General features: G+C 42.4%; 1 protein-coding gene across 2 annotated transcripts in view; it reads right to left on the bottom strand.

The window, feature by feature from the left end:
• Positions 1-22,731, bottom strand: part of MCPH1 (microcephalin 1) — a 240,908-nt gene that overhangs the window by 198,685 nt on the left and 19,492 nt on the right. Inside the window, exons 4-7 of one of the 2 annotated variants that reach the window (XM_059155872.1) lie at positions 10,596-10,683; positions 7,823-7,937; positions 2,086-2,229; positions 912-1,001 (exon numbers count right to left, since the gene is read on the bottom strand). In XM_059155872.1, the coding sequence (XP_059011855.1) occupies positions 912-1,001; positions 2,086-2,229; positions 7,823-7,937; positions 10,596-10,683 (437 nt within the window). The other variant, XM_059155873.1, reaches the window with a different exon arrangement.

Genomic DNA, 22,731 nt, shown 5'->3' on the forward strand with positions numbered 1-22,731 from the left:
TATATAAGAAGGAAAAAATATCACTTGAACTGAAACTAGGGCTCCCAATTTAAAATGTATACATAATATAAAACCCTAATTTTACTCTTTCCAATGCTCTGCTTCTAGACAGCAATCCTGCCAGTTATCTTCTGCATCTCTACACACCTCACTGACCCTCCTCAGTCCCGTGTTCCATAGTGTCTTTGCCCATGGTGTGAAAGAAGCAGCTCTCAAACTGTTCTCAGTAATACAGTCTATAACATGCAATTTAGTACACAGAACATGATTTTTTTTTATTTTTTTTCAAATGAGCAACTGAGTCTGTGCCAAGAAAGCAAATGCCTAGGAGAAAAACTACAGGGGCCAAGGGAGGTTTAAATCATGCAATGTCTCATGCCCTAACTGTACTCATGCAATGTCTCATGCCCTAACTGTACTCATGCAATGTCTCATGCCCTAACTGTACTCATGCAATGTCTCATGCCCTAACTGTACTCATGCAATGTCTCATGCCCTAACTGTACTCATGCAATGTCTCATGCCCTAGCTACTCATGCAATGTCTCATGCCCTAACTGTACTCATGCAATGTCTCATGCCCTAACTGTACTCATGCAATGTCTCATGCCCTAACTGTACTCATGCAATGTCTCATGCCCTAACTGTACTCATGCAATGTCTCATGCCCTAACTGTAATCATGCAATGTCTCATGCCCTAACTGTAATCATGCAATGTCTCATGCCCTAACTGTAATCATGCAATGTCTCATGCCCTAACTGTACTACAAAACCTATTTTTTATTTTAATATCTAATTTCATGAATTCTAGTTTTTAACCAACTGTTCTTGATATCAGAAGAAACTCCAAATGAGAAATTCATCATATTCTCACAGTTTAAATATACCACAAAAAAAGAAAAAAATTCTACCTGAGCACAATGTATCATGTGAAATGTTCCAAGAAGCTTCACCTGGGGAGCTGGCTCGGTTATCAAGGGACTTTTCAAGCATCTGTGAAGCTGAAAACAATCACACACTTCATCAGACACAACTCTGACACATTAGTAGATGAAGCCCATGGTAAGCCTGGTTTTCCACACACCTATCTACATCTGGTACTTCATATCCCAGACCTACTATAAAACAGTAAGCACAAAAAACATACTCAAATCTATTACAGATGATGAGATTCATAAAAAATAATCTACACATATCAGGTTATAAAAAGGATTAAATCAGAGGATAATTAAGGTTAGAAGAGCTTTTGAGGGGTGCCTGGGTGGCTCAGTCAGTTAAAGCACCTGACTCTGGGTTTCAGCTCCAATCACGATCTCAGGGTCCTGGGATCAAGCCCCAGGTCGGACTCTAGGCTCAGCAGGACATCTGCTTCTCTCTCGGCTATTCAGTCTCCCACCCCACTCATGCTTGCTCACTCTCTGTCTCTCTTAAATAAAATCTTTTTAAAAAATTAAGATAATAGAAATAAAGAAAAACAAAAACCAATGCATGAGATATTTAGTCTAATGTAGATTCCCTCAAAAGAAGAGCCTGATTTATTTTTTTAAAAAAGAAAACATCCCAGGGGTGCCTGGGTGGATCAGTGGGTTAAAAGGCCTCTGCCTTCGGCTCAGGTCATGATCCCAGAGTCCTGGGATCGAGCCCCGCATCGGGCTCTCTGCTCAGCGGGGAGCCTGCTTCCTCCTCTCTCTCTGCCTGCCTCTCTGCCTACTTGTGATCTCTGTCAAATAAATAAAATCTTAAAAAAAAAAAGGAAAAGAAAACATCCCAAATATACTAAAAATTACAAAGGGGTTATAAAAAAAAATAGGATTCTCAACCTATACATACAAAAACTATGTACCCAATATGTGCTTAAAATATATGTTTTAAAAGTATGAACTCAATATAGGCTTTAAAAATCTCAGTGATGCATTAAGATTTTCTGGAAGAAAATATTAACAAAGTGTACCCAGATGTAGACAAAAATCTGTTAATCTGTTGATTTGTTAAGACAAAAATATGTAAAGAGAAAAAAACCTTTCCACCACAATTTACTGACCAAGCAATCTGCTCATTTTCACTTTATAAAACGTGAGCACTTACACGTAGGGGAGAGGTTCTCCCTTTTCTTCTTCATCTCCTGTAATCTCCTTTGCATTGCACTATGCTGACCGCTGCACATTTTAATGGTGGGACTATACATCAATGAGCCATTAGATTCAAATAAGAGAACAGGTACATCATTATCTGAAAATAAACAAAAATTTATTTAGCTAAAAAAAAGGCCAGAAGTTTTAATATAACAATATGATTTCTTTTGAGGAACACCCCCTCCGCATCCACCCCCCCAGTCTTCTTTGTCCCCTGCAACAACATCACCTACTACTACCAACAGTCTTTTCTTCACCCCGCCACCCCCACGAGCAGTAACACTGGTGAGGAAACTGTTGGCCAACGTTTGCTGAGAAATGTCCACATGCCAGGCACTGTGCTAATAATCACCAGCACACTATGTGCGCCGCTTCATTCAACCTTTCCCTAACCCAGTGCATCAGCTTATCCGTCTCCCCATGTAAAGATGAAGAAATCAACACACCAAAGTTAAGTAACTTGTTTATACCCAGGATCATACAACCAGTGAGAAGGTAAAGCTAGAACGCAATCTGGTTCCTAAACGCTTGACAAAGAGGGCAGAATGTATCACCCCGAACATGCCACTTTGGCATAAGGATTATTTTGAGCAAAATGCCTTAAATCACAGAAGGTGAAAGGTATCAGGACGCCCCCCACCCCTACCTCAAGCTTCTTCCTAAAGGCAGGAGGTACAACCCCCCTTTGAAAGACGCACCCCTCCATATTATCACCAGACATGGGGAGCTGATGCCAAGAGAATTCTGTGAAACAGATCTTGTTAAAGAAACGCCCACCCTACTTTGGTTCCCCTTATGTCTTACTTTTCCACAACTGCCTCTCCTATTCAACATAAGCACTAAGGTTCTACTTCTTTGGGATTTTATCTCCTATGAGAGCCTGCATGTCACAAAAAAACTTATGCTCTTCTCCCATTAATCTGTCTTTTTATAACAAAGCCCCAGCTAGGAACCTAAGATGGGCACAGAAACAGTTCTGCCTCTAACAGTAGTGTTTACTCTGAGTCTCAGAAACCACTACCCCTAGCCAACCCTCTCTGACCCTCAAAGGACACACACATCAACTTTGGGGTCAGGAGTCCATCAGCCGTGAAATGAGAGCTAAACTGGATGTGGGTGCACAGCTATGTGTTTCTGGAATCCATACCTCGCATTTGCTCAAGGAGAACGTCAGGGCTCTGACCACTTCACCCACCAATAAAAAGACCAAGAATCATTCAATATCTTCTCCTTTGCAACTCTTAAGCTTGAACAACTCAAACTACACATCTGCCAATATCAGATAAGTCAGTTTTACCTGTAATACCTTATATTTGTAGTAATTAAAAAGCAATTTTTACTAAGATATAAATTTAATCCAAAAAGATAAAAAAAATTTCAGTATCATTTTGCCAAATCTTTTTAAATACACCATTACTGGTGTAGGAAGGCCCAAAAAGCAAGAGTCTAAAGCTGACAGGAGAGCGGTACAAGGCTGACCTGAGGCTGAAGGGGTCAGCCTCCTGAGGCTGGAGGCTGACCAGACCACAGAGGGCATGCGGGGCTGGAGGGCACATCAAACATACAGTTTCATCTGAAATGCTCTTCCTTACGACGCCGTGAGGAAGGGGAAGCCCTGGATGGGGTGTGCACCTGACTTGTCGTTTACACCCTCGACTCAAGGAAGCTGACAGATGGTTAAGGACATAGCGCCTCTAGGGCCCAGTCACAGAGCCGCTAGGAGGGTTCCCATGGATTGATGCTTAGAGAAAATCAGTGGAGGATCCAAGCAATCATTCAGAAGCAAGGGTAAGGATCATGGTGCGTAACTGGCATCAGGCAGAAAGGTCAAGAGCTACTCCATGTGTCTGGCCAGAGCAGCAAGGAGACCAGTTAGTGCGAGGCTGTTAGGGAGGGACCAGCATGGCACCAAGAGAAAGAGGCCTGATTATCAGGCACTGGGAGGACTCAGCACAAAAACAAAGGATAAAGGCAATGTTTTTTGGAAGTTATCTGGCAGCACTACCTATACAAGCGAAATGTTCTTGTCAATTTTGTTGCATTACCCTGACAGATTTAAAATAAAACTTGATAATTCTGCATGAGAAGTTTCAAAATACAGAGCAGAGAATTCGTGACATGGCAAGAGACACTACAATAAAAAGTGGAGGAATGAGTGCTTCTTATTTCTATGCTATGCATTATAAAGTTACCGAAATTGCTTCCATGTACCAATGATGTGTTGGGATTGGGCTGAAACACTGAATTTAGGTAGAGAAAAAGGCAAAAAAGAGAAATACAAAAACCCATATGGTACTTCAGAGTTTTATGATCTTCTAAAGTATTTTTAAAAATTAAAAAAGAGTACATCTAGCCAAAAAAAAAAAAAAAGTCCAATTTTTAAAATGGGCAGAGGATCTAAACAAGACATTTTTCCAAAGAAGACATACAAATAGCCAACAGGTACATAAAAAAGAGTCAGCACCACTCATCACGAGGGAAATGCACATCAAAACCACAATGAGATTCCAACAGTACACTAGAATGATTATTATCAAAAAAACCAGAAATAGGGGCACCTGGGTGGCTCAGTGGGTTAAGCCTCTCTGCCTTCGGCTCAGGTCATGATCTCAGGGTCCTGGGATAAAGTCCCACATTGGGCTCTCTGCTCAGCAGGGAGCCTGCTTCCCCCGCCCCCCCCCCCCCCCCGCCTACTTGTGATCTCTGTCAAATAAATAAATAAAATCTTAAAAAAAAAAAAAAAAAAAAAGACCAGAAATAACAAGTGTTGGCAAGGAAGCACAGAAAAGGGGCTGCTGTGTACCGCTGGTGAGAATGTAGATTGGTGCAACTACTGTGGAAAACTCTACAGAGGTTTCTCAAAAAAATTAAAGATCGAACTTTCCATTAGAGCCAATAATCCCTGTTTTGGGTATTTATTTACCTGAAGGAAATGAAAACACTACAGAAGAAAAAAAGGAAAATACTGATGCAAAGAGATATCTGACCCCTCCTGTTCACTGCAACATTATTTACAATCAATCACCAAGACAAAGAAACAACCTGCATGTCCATCTACGGATTAATAAAGAAAACGTGATGTGTGCATGTGTGCACACACACACACTTAGAGGAATACTATCCAGCCATAAAAAAAGAACAAAACCTTGCCATTAGTGACAGCACAGATAGACTGTGAGCACATTACACTGAGTGAAATAAGTCAGTAAAAGGTAAATACTACATGATGTCACCTGTATGTGGAATCTATAAACAAAATCAGAGAACAAAAACACATTTCAAAGTAGCCTGGAAACCGGGCCTTAAAAGTTCCATCATGAGAAAAAAAATTTTTGTACATGATACATATGGTGATAGATGTTAACTGGACTTATGACCATTTCACAACACACACAAACGGCAAATCATTACATCATCCACTGAAACTAATATGTTAGGTCGATTATATTTCAAACAAAAAAAGAATAGAAATGACTATGATTAAACACATAAGGATAAAAATTTCCCTAATTTTTTATTCTAGAGAAGCACCCTGTTGCTACCTAGACCTGAAATGTGTAGCTAACTGATCTCCCAAGTCCACTATGTGATTCACAGCCTTGTGCAAAACACAACCATAAACACGTGATTGTGCCACTGTTCAAGTGCTTTAAGGTTTTACAAGTAATTGAAGACAAAGAAACAAAGTATCTTGAAGCTAACTAACGCCTACACAGAGAAAAAGAAAATACAGAATCTATATAAAATACAAATAATGTCTACATAAAAGCATCAGGGAACTACTAAAGAGACCAGGACCAGAGGAGTCAAGATTCTGGCGAGGAGCACTGAGAAGCCAGCTGACAAGCAGTGGATGTTTTTATCCCCAGGAGGACTGATCATTAAAGCACCTGGGGCAAGAGGCTGACGGTCCAGTCTCTGACCAGGCAGAGAGCAGTTGCTGAGAAACAAACACACAAGTTAAGTGTTTATCAGTATCAACAAACTAAACAGAAAACCAAAGGCTCTGTGGCACCAAAACCCATTATGCAGGGTGTAGTAGAAAACTGTTCCTCACATGCATGTGATTTTATCTTCAGAAGAGTTGTCCAATCTGAAGCTACAAATGGCAGGATACTAAAAGTTAAACTGAATTCTTCTGTAAAATGGTAGAAAGTTCTCGGTGGCGTACTTTCACCAGGAGATGAAAGTGGGAGATCAGGACCGTCAGCAGAAGGGATCCTAGTTATCACGCCAGGCTCTCAGTGGGAAGGTCTAGATGGGGGCACCTGGGTGGCTCAGTGTGTTGAGCACCTCACTTCAGCTCACGTCAGGGAGCCTGCTTCTCCCTCTCCCTTTGCCCCGCTCCTGCACTCTCTCTCTCTCTCTCTCTGTCAAATAAATAAACAAAAATTTTGCACATATTGCATGGAGAACTGGGTGTTATACACAACAATGAATCATGGAACACTACATCAAAAACTAATGATGTATATGGAGACTAACATAATGTAAATTTTTTTTTTTTTTTAAAGGAACAGTCTAGATGGCCACACTCTGGTATCAATGTCAAATCAAAAGTCTATCAAGCCTTACGGAAAGTCAGTGAATCTCCTATTCGAATCAGTCCAGATAAAGCCAACAAGGCCCACTCCATCTTCTTAGTAGGAGAACCTAGAAACTTTTTGTCTAAGAAAATAATGTTGCCTAGAGCTTCAAACATATTTTATAACTAATGACTTGCCTTCAATTACAGAAGCAAACTGTCATTCCTACTAAGAGACAGAACATTTATGACAAAAAAAAAAAAAAAAAACCATACAAAACAACAGAGGCAAAAAAAAAAAAAAACAACAGGCATTCTAGATACTGCAGATAGAAGCAAAGAAAGATGAAAAGAAAAATGTAGGTGATTTAATCAGAGTAATAGAACCTATAAAAAAATCAGAAACCCTAGAACTGCAAAATATAAGAACCAAAATTGTGAACTGAACAGATGGATTATAGCAGATTAGACATGGCAGAAGACTGTATTAGTGAACTGTAAAATAAGGTCGGGTCAATAGACAATACACAGACTCACACACAGATGGGAACACAGATTTCAAGGGCCTCGTGAACTCCGAACAGAATATTTAAAAAGAAAACTGGACCAATGAACATAAAATTCAAACTGCTGAAGGCAAATAAAGCAAACAGAAGGCAGCCAAAGTTAAAAGAAAATATGCCTTTAAAAGAGCAAAAATACAACTATGGGTTAATTTGTAAATAGGTACTATGAAAGCCCAAAGACAATGAAATGTGTTTCTTCATTTTATTTTTTAGCTTTACTAAGGAATAATTCAAAGTTAAAAATTATATTTAAGGTGAAATAAAGAAAGAATATGTTAACGAACACCTCCCTATTCTAGGTAACAAAACAAAAAGATCAAGTATTAGGTAAAAACACAAGTGAGACTCAAAATAACAAAGAAATGAAGAGGGATTTAGTCTAATAGGGCTTAGTCAAAATCTGTTTTTTCCATAATCATTCCTGAAAGTAAAGAGTTTCATCGATGTGGACAATGACGGAGACTTGTACCCATGAGCTCCCACCGTGGCCTCCAGCAGCACGGTCCGTCTCCTGCAGGCTGCAGCGGGGTCTGCCGGGCGCCACCGGCCATCAGGTGGCTGAAACAGGTGCACAGGCTGAGCACGACTTCTGGACTCACCCAGACTTCTCTTCTGCCTTTGGAGCTCTGTAGCCATTTTTTCAAATTTCTTCTGAAGCCTTTTATCATGTTCCGGTGTTTTAGGAATAAAATCTTTGGGCTGCATACACTTCCGCTGTGCAGAAAGGACATAAAAATGAATACTACTGACCAGCAGCTGTGTAACAAGACAACCTGTTCCTGACGCTTCTAACACCTGTTACAATACTGCAAGGAAAACCTGAGGACAGAGGCATTCCTTGTGCTGCATGCGAAATGGAAGGGTCTCTTTCTTTCCAGGCTGCAGAACTGAAAGACTAGACAAACAAGACCGTATACCAAGGAGCTACACTTTCTGAGGCATTTCCAGGATGCCAGCAATCTTAGTTTCCAGGAAGGTTCTTAAACAAAATTAGTCATTTATTCATTTTCTTTATTTTTGTTACCCTTACATTATCTCTCCTCTTTCCCCCTCCCCCAAAATCATAACATAGTAACACAATACAAAAGCAATTATCTTCTAACTACCAAAGAAAGAAACAAGATTGAATCCTGCTTTGTCTTTAAATCACCGTAATTCTATTCTGCTAGTAAAACCCCAAAACTCAAACTACATAATCAAGGTGTGACAAACAGGATGACGCCCCAGACTAACATCCAAAGAAAGTCTTGGGTTAACCTTCCCACGCCCACTCTTGTGTTCTTGACTGAGCATCTCGCTCTCATTTATTATTTAACAGAAATGTATGTGTCATGCACTGGTCTTGGAGAAAGGAAGAATCTTGATATCAGAAGCTTATCTCTATTAAAAAACGACAGAAAATTAACATCATTAGTAAGTAAACTAGAGGCTATGTGTGTCAGGAGGGTTAATTCCAGCGGGCCTGGAACTGGCCTGAACTGTTTTCCCCAAAGTACAAGCACAGCATGCAATGTCCTACTGCACAATGTTGCTTTGTAACAGCAAGTCCAGAGCACTTGGGGGCATTTGTACTCCCAGAGCTGGTCAACTCCCAGTGGGAGGGCTCTCCTGTTGGGGGAGGTAATGTGCTGACATTACAATGTGTGTGTGTCTGTAATGTATGTGTCCTGAAGACCATCCGATCTTCAAGGACCCAACTCAGCACAACCCAAGAGTCTCCCCTACGACTCCCTGGTCCCAGGGTGCTCCCCAGACTCTCAAGCATTATCCCTTAGGCTCCCGTGAATCTTCATTAGCAACAACCCTAGCTAACTGCCACCATCCTTACAGTACGCAGAAAGGAGTAAGTCCTGCAGCTAGAAAGGAAAGCCGCAGACGAGTGGGAGCAGGACAGCTGGCACAGTGGGAAGGAACCACTGCTGTACACGGGGTGCTCAGAGGGGGTCACCCTGAGAAAGGAACTGGCACAAAGCCCTACTCAAGTTAGAAAAAGGGAAACATGCATGAAGTGTGGGGAAAGTGTGCTCCAGATAGAGGGAGCAGATATAGAGCCATTGCATTGCAAATTGCAAATACGCTCGGTGACTTTCAGAACAGCAAACAAGAAGGTCAGACTGGCAACAGAAAGAATGAGGGAGAGTAAAACTGAAAACCTTGTCAAAGAGCCCAAAATAATCACAGTCTGAAGTCATGTTTGCTTCGCAATTGCACTTGAGTGAAGGCCTACACTTGTCATGAAACGGTCAAACACACACTGTTACGAGAAGAAGAAAAGCATTATCTCCCAGACAATACATGTAACACAGAACCTCATTGGTACAAAACATGTGTGTGTATGTGTGTGTGTCTGTAATGTATGTGTCCTGAAGACCATCCGATCTTCAAGGACCCAACTCAAACCAAAAATTGCTTACTTTGAGGAAAAAGACATTAAGAGAGGTATCTGCCTTATCTGTGTTTACTCAATGTTTTACGATGGAAATACACTCCTTATTAGTGTGGTTTTAAAATAAGTCCTTTACTTCTAAAAGGGTAGACACAGCCACTGCTTGGCGTATCAGAAAGAGTAAGAACTTAGAAGCTCTAGTTCACCTCTAAACAAAGGGGATCTGAACAGAGACTTGAGTTTGTCCATCACTGCCCTACAAATCTGGCCTGCCCAAGAGGAAATGTCCGAGATACAGGAGTCACCATTTACAGAAAATCTACGACCACCCAGGGGAATGTCTTCCTTAACCTACAGGAAATGTATGCGTCTAGTCTTTCTAACTCAGTTTGGACAAAGTCTGCAAATCTCCTCCTCAACAGGGACCCTCACATGAAAACAGAGCAACACTGACCACTTACTAGAAAACCATTTTCCCACAAATAAAGAAATCACAACTAAAACTTTTAAATAATAAAAGAGTGAAAATGTTGTGGATCAAATGTGAACTAGACCTCAAAGGAAAGCAGTGTCTTTAAGTCTGCACTATGGATTTTCCATAATAAATAACTTAATAAATAACTTGGATATTTCTGCATCAGACTTTAGAAATTTTCCAACTAAACAGCAGAACAGAGGTATTTTGCTAAAGACGTAACAAACCAAATTCCAAAGCAGTTTGCAGTGCACCTGCACGTCTGCTGGTCTCTTGGCAAATTTTAGTTTTCCACTGGCCAGACAGCTCTTCCACTTCCCACAAATCACATCAAAGCACTCAGAAGGTACACTAACGTCTATAACTTCCTTAAAAACCCCATGTGGAGAGAACAGTATCATCAACTCCAATACCTAAGATACCTCCTGAATATATTCCACAAAGTGTCACTTTGCAGGAATAAAAGAACGAATAAATTTCGTAACAGCCACTGTCGAAATCACATACTTACTTTTTTTTTAATTAGGCTCGGCAGGTGTTCCTTGGTGTTCGCCGCAGGGAAGAGCGCTTCATCGACGTGTGCCCCGGCTGTCCGGCACCTGTGCAAGTCAACAGACAGAGCAGAATGAGCGCTCGTTCCTGTTAGAGTCCCACAGCACCGCGCCGGCACGTGTGCCAGTTAGCAATTTAAGAGATGCCAAGGCCACGTTAACAGGCATGGCTTTTAAAGTAACTACATTTATAATAAAATACGAAGGGCAATATAAATTCTACTTTCCAAAATAGTCTCTCTACAGTGTTTTTAAAGTGTAAGTGTAGAACCAAGAGGCAGTAAGGGAAGCAGTCTTTACACAACTTTAGGCTTGTGACAGCCTTCAAACTGATGAGTGCGGGGCATCTGTAAGGTATACGCACATGCTGTTAAACCAACAGTAGAAGAGCAAACAGGACATAAGTGGAGAAATCTAGAGCTAGAAGGGCCTTAGAGAAATTCAACCAGAAAGATTATCTTGCCCCTAAAACTGGTGTTTCACCAGAGAGCAGGGTGGGCCACACCAGCTTCTCTCGGCCATGCCCCGCGTACCTTAACTGTCTGCCTGTCACCAGTCTGTCATTTCCACTCTCACTACGCCGCCGTCTTGGGAATCCCAGGACCTACTTCTAAACATTCAGACGCTCAAATCTAAACAATTACAATAGTTTTCAAAATGATCTCCTACCTATATTTCCTACTCTTTTCATTCATATTATTACTGAAAGATTAAGCTTAAAACATCATCTCTCCAAAACCCACATCACAAGCCTTCAATCACTGTGTTTATAGAATAATTTCACCTACCTGTTGTTTCAGTCTTTTTAAAATATGGCCCCTAAACACATCTCCAACTGTATTTCATAAGCCTGTCACATTCAACATTTAGCATGCGAATGACAGTTGAAAATATAATTGGAATATAATGCGAAAAAGAATAGGGCAAATATATCCATATTCACACAGAAAAGTCTTAAATACATTAAGAAAAAGACAAAACTGCAGAAATGTGAACATGATGTTGTATACTGTACATAAAACAACATTTCTCATTTTAAGCAAAGTCTGGAAGACTACATACCAAACTGACAATACTATTTGTCACTAGGCTAATGAATCTCAAAGTGTAGTCAGAAGACCCTAGGGTCCCTAAGCCCCTTCCAAGGGCATGTGAGGTCAAAATTTTCTATCACAAGAAGGCTTCCTTTGCCTTTTTCATTTCTCTCTCATGAGCACACAATGGAGTTAAAGCTAAACGATGTGTGCACGTGTGTGTGTGTGTGTGTATGTGAGTGTGTGTGTGAGATCCTGATACACTGCAGACGTAAACGGAACAGTGCAACTGTCTTTATTAAGCCAGCCATGAAAGAAGTTTGCAGAAAATGCAAAAATTAACAAACAACCACAGCACAATAATTATGATAAGAGAACAACAAGGTAGGGCAGAAGCTGGAGAGAGCTCCGGTGATACTACGGGGCCGGAGTGGGAGAAGCTGCGGGTGGGAGGTGACCGTCAGATAAACTCTGATGAGGAAGCACATTCGGAGGATGCAGGTCTTCCGTCTGGAAGACGAGCACAGACAAAGGCGCAGCAAAGCCAACAACAGCGGGACAATTCTGGGAAAACAGACACCACTCGGTGGGACTGCAGGAGCACACTGGAGCGAGGGCACCAGCGACAGAAAAGGGTCACCCTGGTCACCTTGAAGGCTGTATCTGGGGCGAGCCTGGACAGGCCACTCTGCAGGATGTTTTCCAGGAGCAGGACATGAGGGCAAGGAGTCCAGTCAGGGACTGGGGGCAGGAGATGCTACAGGTTTCACCGAACCCGTGGGACTGGGTGGAGAACCCTGAATGAGCAACATTTAGAAATAAAAATGGAATGTTCTTGAGCTCTTGTTACAACTGGTGGTCTGAGCACATGTGTTTTTCTCTCCTACCCCCAAAACCCCCTTCAAATGACAATCACGCAAAACAAAATGACACAGACCAACAGAAACAAAGAGCAGATAAGAGATGTCTGGGGAACTGAAAAGCAAATACAGAAAAGGAAACCCGAGCCTGGAAGCTGGGTGACGGACGACGAGGGACTGAACCCCTCTCCTCACACCTCCAGGGCGCCGGCAGCAAGGACAGGTCTGGGGAGCAGCAACCGCACCCCCAACTGTGCCCAGTCAGGGCCACTGCACCCCACTCACTCTGGCCACCAAAGCAGGTAATGGGCTCGGATTTCAGACAACTTGGACCAGGGACGCACTGGACTCAAGGATATCAGGCTGAGTTCAGGTAGCACAAAGGTTCACACAGAAGGAAAAGTGTTGTGTGCATTTTCAGATTCAGCTAAAACGACTTTCCCAGTCATAACAATGTAAAGCAAAACTGCTGATTTAGCTCATCCGCTGCTGATTTTTATTTATGGAATCAGGAGAGAGGCAGTGTGGGTGCAATGAGCAGGCGCTCGTACATGCGTGGGGTCCCCCAGAACGCAGCGCTGGGGGAGCTAAATTGGTGTTTGCAAACTACAAAGTCTAGACAGTGCTGGAAACCGGGAAGTCAAGGCAGCAGCAGAGCCAGGGTTAAAAAAAAGGGGGAATTCAAAGGTCAGGACAGAGCTGCAGCAAGAGGGCAGGTGGAGAGGTGTTAGCCCTGGGGAGCAGGAACTGGGGGAAGGGGTGAGGAGGGAGCACTGTTTCACTACAAGCCTTGTACTAATAGCTGACTTCTCTCTTTCCTGTGTGTGCGGGGCCCTCTCCATAACAGGATGGGGACAGGAAACTAGGCATTCTGATTCAAAGGGCTCCGGCTGGCACAACAGGGAAAGCCAGGGCACCTAAACCAAGACAGAAAATGAAGTCAGGACGCAGTTAAGAGAGGACAGCAAGTTCAGGCCTGGGCCTAGTTACACTCAGGTGCTGCGCTTTACCCACAAGAATTCACCCAGCAGAGCCCCACGGGTGGGGCTGACACTGAGAACAGAGACACGGTAAAATTCAAATCCCTCCCGGGGCCCTGCAGGAGCCTGTCCCTGCCTCTAAGCTTCCTCTCCGCAGAGAGCCTACAACTGATGCTCGCAGGCCCTCACACACACTGGCATCACCCCGTCTCAGGCCACGACCTCTGACTCCGCAGAAAAGTGGCCCCCCAAGGCTCTGTACACCGAGTTCCGTCACGTCCTCTTCACCTCAGCTCACAGGTCACCCACTGCAAGGGGTCTCCCCAGCCACTGTGTCCGGAGCGAAACCAATGCCAAACGGGCGCTGTGGCTACGCCCCTCCTGTTCCCTTCAGAGGATTCACCAAACCCTGCACTTACAAACCTTGTTTCATTAAAACTAAGTTCCACGAGGGGAGTGAATATGCCTGTCTAGATACGACAGTCACAGCCAGGCCTGGCAGAGAGTAAGTACTCAAAAAAGGTATTTTCTAGGAGCAAAGGTGTTCACTGTAGAACGAAACACTTTGACCTCATCTTAAACACACACACACACACACACACACGTGCACACACAACTAAATATAAAGTTCAAAACCATAAATTCTAGAAGAAAATGGAAGAAAAGATTCACAATTTCAAAGTAAGCCAAGACATTCAGACAGATTATCAAAGACACAAAGCATAAAAGAAGAAAATGGAAAACTGCATCTCAACAAAATAAAAAACTGGTGTGTTCTGAAAGACATAACAAAGAAAATGAAAAGTCAGCCATAGACTGAGATCAGATATTTACAGTATGTGTATTTGACCAAAAATATTGATATGAATAATGTACAAAAATAGCCCATAAATTAATATTACAAAGACAAAAACCCAACTTTTATAAGTGGGCAAAAGATTCAAATCAAAGACAGTCACTAAGCATGTGATCTTACACTTAGTAAAAGTCATCAGGGAAATACACACTAAAGCCAGAGGGGATCCTCATATATATGGTTGGGTTTGTTTGTTTGTTTTAAATTTTAAGAGAGAGAAAGAGGGAGAGTGAGTAGGGATGGAGGTGGGCGGGCGGGGGGGGGGGGGCAACATCTCAAGCAGGCTCCCTGCTGAGTGCAGAGCCTGAAGCAGAGCTCACAATCCTGAGATCACGACCTGAGCCAAAATCAAGAGTCAGACACTTACCCCACTAAACTACCCAGAAGCGCCTAGTTAATTATGACAAAAATCACTGGGAAAGAATCATCTTTTCAACAATGATGCTGGGACAACCAGATACCACACAAAAAAGGATGAAATCAGACCCCTACCTCACACCATGCACAGAAACTAACTCCAAATGGATTAAAGATCTAAACTGTCAGAGTTAAAACTATAAAGTTCTCAAAAGAAAATATAGAAGTAAATCTTCCTGATCTCAGATTTGTCAACGGTTTCTTAAATAACATCAAAAACATAACAAAAAACAAACTGAACCTCATTAAAATTAGAGCCCTTTGCTTCACAGGGAACTGCAATGGACATATAAAAACCCAAAGAATGGGAAAAAATATTCACAAATCATACATGATATGGATAGATGCAATCTAGCCATACAATGGAATATTACTTGATAATTTAAAAAAGTGAAATTCGGGTACATGCTACAACACAGAAGAATCTCAAAAACATTATTTTAAGAGAAAGCAGGCAGGCACAAAGACCGCACATTGTCTGATTCCACTCGCATGACATGTTCCCAAGAGGCAAATCCCTGGAGACAGCCGATCCGTTTCTACCCTGGGCTGGTGGGTATGGAGGGTGCTGTAAAGGGTACAACGTCGCACTCTAGGGTGATAAGAACGTTCTAAATGGTGTTCGTGGCTGCAAAACTCTGTAATTATAGTAAAAAACACTGAATTACAGGGGCCCCTGGCAGGCTCAGTCAGTAGAGCATGTGATTCTTGATCTCAAGGTCAGGAGTTTGAGCCCCATGCTGGGTGTACAGTTTACTTAAAAACAAGGGGCACCTGGTGGTTCCATGGGTCAAGCATCAGACTCTTGATTTCACCACAGGGCATGATCTCGGGGTTGTGAGATTCAGCCCCAGTGGGGCTCCAGGCTCAGGAGGCCTCTGCTTGCAATTCTTTCCCTCTGCCCCTCCCCCAATTCACATGTGGGCTCGGGCTCTCTCTCAAATAAATAAATCTTTAAAAACAACAAAAACAGAGGAACCATAAGAGACTGTGGTCTCTAAGAAACAAACTGAAGGGGGTGTCTGGGTGACTCAGTGGGTTAAAGCTCAGGTCATGATCCTGGGGTCTTGGGATTCAGCCCCACATAGGGCTCTCTGCTCAGCAGGGAGCCTGCTTCCCTTCCTCTCTCTGCCTGCCTCTCTGCCTGCTTGTGATCTCTCTCTGTCAAATAAATAAATAAAATCTTAAAAAAAAAAGAAGAAGAAGAAGAAGAAGAAGAAACAAACTGAGGGTTTCGGAGGGAGGGGATTGGGGGCGTTGGGTGAGCCTGGTGGTGGGTATTAAGGAGGGCACGTATTGCACGGAGCACCGGGTGTGGTGCATAAACAATGAATCTTGGAACACTGAAAAGTAAAATTAAACTAAATTTAAAAATAAAAATAAGATAAAAAATAAAAACTGAAAAAAACAAAAATAAAAACAAAAAAAGGTCAGTACATTGTTCACTTTCGATGGGTGAATTATATCTGAAAAAGAACTGCTACAAAAAAACAAACACAGGAGATACCACTACAAATCCACTAGAATGGCTAAAATTAAAGACTGATAAATCCCAAGTATTGGTGAAAATGTGGAGCAAATGGAACAGTCACACACTTCAAGTAGGAATGTAAAATGATACAAACACCTTGGAAAACAGTTTGGGTAATGGCCCAAAAGTAATAAAAATGTGTAAAGACAAGAATGTGATTATTCATAGCAATTTTACTCATATTAACTAAAAACAGAAAACTACCCAAACGTCCACTACCAGATGAATGGACAAACTGTGGTATATCCATACAAAAGAATATCATTCAGCTATAAAAAAATTAAAATATTGATACACGTAACAATAGAGATAAGTTTCAAAAGCATCATGTCAAACAGAGGCCAGGAATAAAATAACACATACTGGATGATTCCCTTTATGTAAGACCCTAGAATAAGCAACGCTGCGCTACAGGGCCAGAAACCAGGTGAGTGCTCGCCCTACGGTACAACTGTGTCGAGGGACAAGGGGGCCTGAGGCAGGGAAGGTGACAGCAAAGGGACACGAGGGAACTTCTCAGGATGATGAAAAGGCTCACAGTATTTTGACTGTGGTAGCGGTGGTAACATGGGTCAAAACTCGGTGAATGGTACCCTTGAAATGGGTATACTTCATTTTATGTAAATTACATTTTTGTAGGGTTTTTTTTAAAAAACAAAGAAATCACCTAGGCCCACAGAAAGCGGATAATGAATAGGGTAGGTAGAATAATGGATCCAAAGAAAGAAATAAGAAACAGGCATCAACGATAAAGCGAGGAAGGAGAGAAATACTTCTTAGGAATGCCTCTTTTAAAACAAAGGTCCGTTAATGACCAATTTGTACCCTGAACAGGGTCTACCAGCTTCTTCTTACTCCAGTGAAACATCACCTATTTCCCACTGTTACAAACAACAAAACCGCAAAATGGGGGGTGGCCAGGAAGCATCCTGACATAAGGCTTGTATGAAAATAATCAAGATAACTGCACCATCATATACACGATATTTAAGTTACAATCAGCAGCATCATAAAGCTCAACCAGCTCACAAGAACCTCACAGCAGTCCTGGTAGATAAATACTGCCATATCATTTTCTCATATGTGACAACTGAAGACAATGCAGCTCACAGGAGATCACTGGTCCAAGTTCACAAAACTCGTTAAGTATCCTCTACTAGTTAGGAGTTTGTGGGAACGCTTGATTCAACTGGGTAAAATGTGTGCCTGACCCAGGTGATGTAGAAGACATATTCAGACCTTACTGGCAATAAGAACCCAACAAGGTATCTGTCATTTGGTCGTGTGGAAAAATGCAGAGACACACTTCTGAGTCTACCTTGGGTTTCTATACAATCTTCCACAACAAAGAAACAGGCAGCCCATAATACCGGTGATGTCATTCTATGCATGCAAACAACAGGTATGCTCACAAGTTTAGTAAAATACTGAACAGCCACTACATTAAAACCTGTGTTTATCATCAGGCACGCAATCAAAATCTACTGAATAAACAAAACGAGCTCACTAGCTGATTTCTGCGCTTCTTCAGAAACGTAAAATAACACTATCCTCCCATCCAGTGGCCAAGCAGAGAAGTGTTTGAAGAGATGCCCCTAAAAGCAGAACCAACTTTTTTGATCTTCAATTGCTGCTACTTCAGAGCCAACAGGGAACAAAGCAGCTTGTGTCATCCTTCCCTCTGAGAAGCCCTGCCTGGGCTCCATTCCAAAGAGCTCTTTCTCCCTTGAGAGCTAAGGAATGGTGGCACTTCCCACCACAAGCCTGCTCCACGGGCCTCCCATCCGGCCCTCCAATCCCGCCCTCAGGACAAACCCTCTACTGCCACCGGATCAACTCCCCGGGTGCTGCCACCGGCACCCTATGTCACCAGCCCCATCCTGTTGCCTTCACTCACTACCTCTTCAAAAGCTGGGGCAATGGGAAAGTACTTGACCTGGAGGAGAAAAATCCCTTTCAACAGTAAAATGGAACAAGACAATGTGGAGGACCTCCCACAGGGCACGGGTCAGGAAGAGGGATGTGTGCACTCTACCCCCCCCACACACACACACAAAGCAAGACCCGCAGTCACAGTGGGAGCTCAAACAGTCGTCAGAAACCATAGACACAAACTGAACTGTGAAGCAGTATTTCGGACTCAAAATCTCTTTCACTTTAAAAAATTCAAGGACCTCAAAGCCTTTCTATGTGAGTTATACATATGGATATTTATTATAACAAATTAAAACTGAGCAGTTATCAAAAAATAAATAAAACTGAGTTCTTAAAATATGTAATTGTTAATTCATTTAAAAACAACAATAATAAAACTCAATACATGTTAACAAAAATAATAGCTTTTATGAAAAGTATTTCCCAAAACAGGAAAAAAAGGAAGAAAAGTGGCATGGCCATATGTTTTTGCAAATGTCAATAAACAGCTGGATTCTCACATCTGCTTCAGCATTCCATGTACTATGTATGCCATGCCCCCTAAATAACACTATAGCCTCCTGAGAAGATTAGAGGGAAAAAGGCAAATTAACATCTTATTCATATAAAAAGTTTCAACCCTGCTGACCCCTTACAGGGTCCGGAGACCACAGAAGTCCCTGGACCATGATTTGAGAACTGTTGCTCTAAAACTACAAGAAACCCATTATTCTGATATTATTTACTGACTGATTTATAAATATTAGGTCTTATCTTTCAATAAACCCATGCTATCTGAGATAGGCAAAATGTCCTACTTTTGAGCTGGTGTTTTAACTGGTAACAGTAGATAATTTGGGGGCTGCTTTGCTTTTAATGAACACAGAACACTGAAAGTTTGATACAAACAGAAAAACCCAATTGGTACGTTTTAAAAAATTCCTGTCCTACTGGGGCGCCTGCGTGGCTCAGTGGGCTAAGCCTCTACCTTCGGCTCAGGTCATGATCCCAGGGTCCTGGGATGGAGGCTCTCTGCTCGGTGGGGAGCCTGCCTCCCTCTCTCTCTCTGCCTGCCTCTGCCTACTTGTGATCTATGTCAAATAAATAAATAAAATCTTAAAATAAAAAAATACCTGTAACTACTAACACATAGCTTTTAATCACAGGAATAGGCTTAAGAAACTTTAAAAGTTTAAGGGTAACTTTGAACTCTGTCAGATCATTTCCCAAATTTCAGCAGCATGTGATCTCAAGGTAAGAGTAGATAAGAAATCTGCCCTTCCAATTCCAATTCACCTACCTATTCTGTCCTAGAGCCAAACCGGTGAGGCAAGGGTGGACCCCTATAAGACTTGTGTTATCCACTGGGGGGCCTCCCAGAGGCTGAGATGGGGGCATCTGTGTGAGGGATGGCCCAGCATGGGGTGCTGGAGCTCAGGAAGGCAGAGAAGGGTGTCCACATAGACGGAGGGGCAAGGCAAAATGAGAGGTATCAGAATTTAGACAGATGTAGAAGGTCCCCCAAGTAGGGGCCAGTGGGGTAAAGAGGACATCTGTGCAGAGAACAAGTCCGTGCGGAGGGGAATCCAAGCCTGAGCGGACGAGGGGGGCCGTGCAGGAACGGCATGGCCCTGGAGAAGAGACTAGGCACCCACATACTTGATTAACTGCTCTGCTAACAAGGATACCCGGAGTCAGGTTTCTCACAGTCTGAGAACAAAGCTACAAACACCAGAAGAAGATGAGGACGAGAATGATCCCCCCTGGTTTGGGACCGATGTTGCGGGTATCAGTGGGAACCTGGCTCACTAGACACGGAGTATAAGTACAGCGGTGTTTTACAACACACATGCGTAACTACCTCTGTCCACCAGAGGGCGCGGGAGCAGCAACACCTGATGGCACAGAGTGCACCCTAGCACGCAGACTAGGGTTCAAGATACCATTTCCAGTAAAAGGAACCAGGGATCCCTGGAGAAAAGGCTGAACGCTGGGCTGGGAAAGAGATGGAACAAGCAAGCTTGGATGAAATTGTTGTGCAAGAAAGAGGCAGTCACAGAATGCTGGGAAACAGGTAAAATAACACAGAAGTCAACTGGATGGGCAACCCTAGCCAATCAAAGACAATTTAAACCTTAAAAGAACAGTGATAGCAATGGGTTACAACCCAGTGATTAGAATAAGGAGACACCACACAGAGTGTGATGAGAAACGGCGGGTGATGTAGGTGAAAGCACCTGCTCTCAAATGCCATACTAGACACGGGGGTGAGGGGCAGGGCGGGCAGCATTATTTCCTCCCAGTGCAGAGGCCTGACTGGCACCACTGTGACCACCACCAGCACCACCCCACACCAAGGGGGTTATTCAGGCAAGAGGTGCAGAGCTCAGATAATCTCATCGGGAAACACCAGGTAATCCCAGACTGAGTAAGGGAGGTGAGGAACTGGGCTGACCAGGTGCGGTGCGCGGCTTCGACAGCTGCTGAGACCAGAACCGGCTCAGAACTCAACGGCAGTGGTGTCTGTATTAACCTCCTAACGTAAGTGTCCGCGTGGGGTCATGCAAGAAAATGTGCTTGTCTGTAGGAAACATGAAATGCCGCGGTGGACGGGCATCCAGGCAATGCCCCGTTCTCAAGTGGGCCAAAACAAACGCCTGTGAACTCTATTTCCAATGTACCTGTTAGATCAGCCTTCCTTCACGGAACTGACAGCCAACTTGACCTTTATTCCTTTTGCCTTCAATACAAAAGTGTCTCGCGTCCAAAGAAACCGTCAGAATTTTTATCAGTTGCTGTTACACAGCGGTCTGCTCTCAGAAGAAACATGCCAGGAAAGAGCCCAACAAAATGGGATTCTAGTGACACCTAGTGACGTTACATACTTACTGCCACCATTTTCGGGGGAAACATGAGCAAAGGCCTGGACAGGCAGTAAATGTAGAACAGGACATATAAAACAATGGTCAGTTCAGCCGTTGCCTCTCAGTTCTGCTGAAAAAAGTTCAAGCTCACTAAAAATCAAGAAAATGCAAATGAAATAAATTCTATTTTTTCATCACCAAAATAGGAAAGATTTTAAAAAGTGGCAACTCAGAGTATAACAGTTATGGGAAACAAGTGTTCTTTTACAGTGTTAGAAGACAACTTAGTGCGCTCTTTCCAGAAGGTACTATGACAGCACTTATCATAAATTTAAGTAGATAAGCCCTCTGAACTCAAAAATCCACTTGTGGAATTTAAACCTATGGTAAAAGTTACACATCTATAAGAGGCAATGCACACAAAGACATTCAGTGTTATACAATTTCTGACTAGAAACAAAAAGAAATGGAAAACTTCATATTCAGTAACAGATCGGTTAAACAAATTAGGTTGTATATGTTTTTAAAAAAGGTATCACTGTACAAACATGGAAAAATGTTGTCTAATATAATGTTAATTTAAAAAGTTTATGTGCATTCCATTAAAAAAATAAAACCTACATATTTCCATGGATGTACATATAAATATTCATATATGCAATTTCTATGTATTTAATAAAATGTCTGAAACTGTATATTCCAAATTCTCAGTGGTCGGTCCTCCCCCAAATGAGGGAAGATAAGCGAAGAGGTAAATTAGGTAGGGACCTTTCACGTTAAAAATATACACATATTTAAATCTAAATATATTTAATTCAAAACAAAGCTTGTCTTCAAGATAGCAAGAGGAAATACAAAAATAAGTAATTAATTCTATATTATAATTAAAGTCTGATTGCATTACATCAAACAACAATAAGAAAAGAATTTATAGGGGCGCCTGGGTGCTCAGTGGGTTAAGCCTCTGCCTTCGGATCAGGTTCATGGATGGTCTCAGGGTCCTGGGATCCAGCCCAGCATCAGGCTCTCGGCTTAACAGGGAGCCTGCTTCCCCTTCTCTCTCTCTGCCTGCCTCTCTGCCTACTTGTGATCTCTGTCAAGTAAATAAATAAAATCTTTAAAAACAATTTATATTACAAATGTGATTAAGTTCCCTTTAAAGGGACTTAATGAGATTGCCTTTGGGTAATAACAATTATTTTGGAGTTTCTCTGATCTCCTTAAGAAACGAGGGCTCAACGGTGGCAACAAAAAGAGAAAAGATAAAGCAAAAAGGGAAGTAGGGGACAGACTGCCAATGAAAGCAACAAAGTAGGACTCCCAGGAGAAGAAACTTTGAGAATTCCCTTGTCAGGATTAACTGAGAGGCCTCTTCTCAGGACTAAGGGTGCTGTCAGTTTACATTTCCACCCAAATATCTCCATTAACGTCAGGCTTTCAGGAAAGGTCTATTTTTCCTGTGCCCTCCCCTTCCCCACATTCCTATATGACCTTTTACAAGTAGCTCACCATCACTTCCCCCAAGAAATTTTCTCTGCTATCTCTAAGCTAATGTAAGGAAAGCCTCCTCTGTTGATGAGTTGACAGGACAAATACTTAGAGAGCACCTACCAGGAGCCAGGAATGTGTTAGATACTTAG

The sequence above is a fragment of the Mustela lutreola genome, chromosome 18 (assembly GCF_030435805.1).
Source record: "Mustela lutreola isolate mMusLut2 chromosome 18, mMusLut2.pri, whole genome shotgun sequence".
NCBI lineage: Eukaryota > Metazoa > Chordata > Mammalia > Carnivora > Mustelidae > Mustela > Mustela lutreola.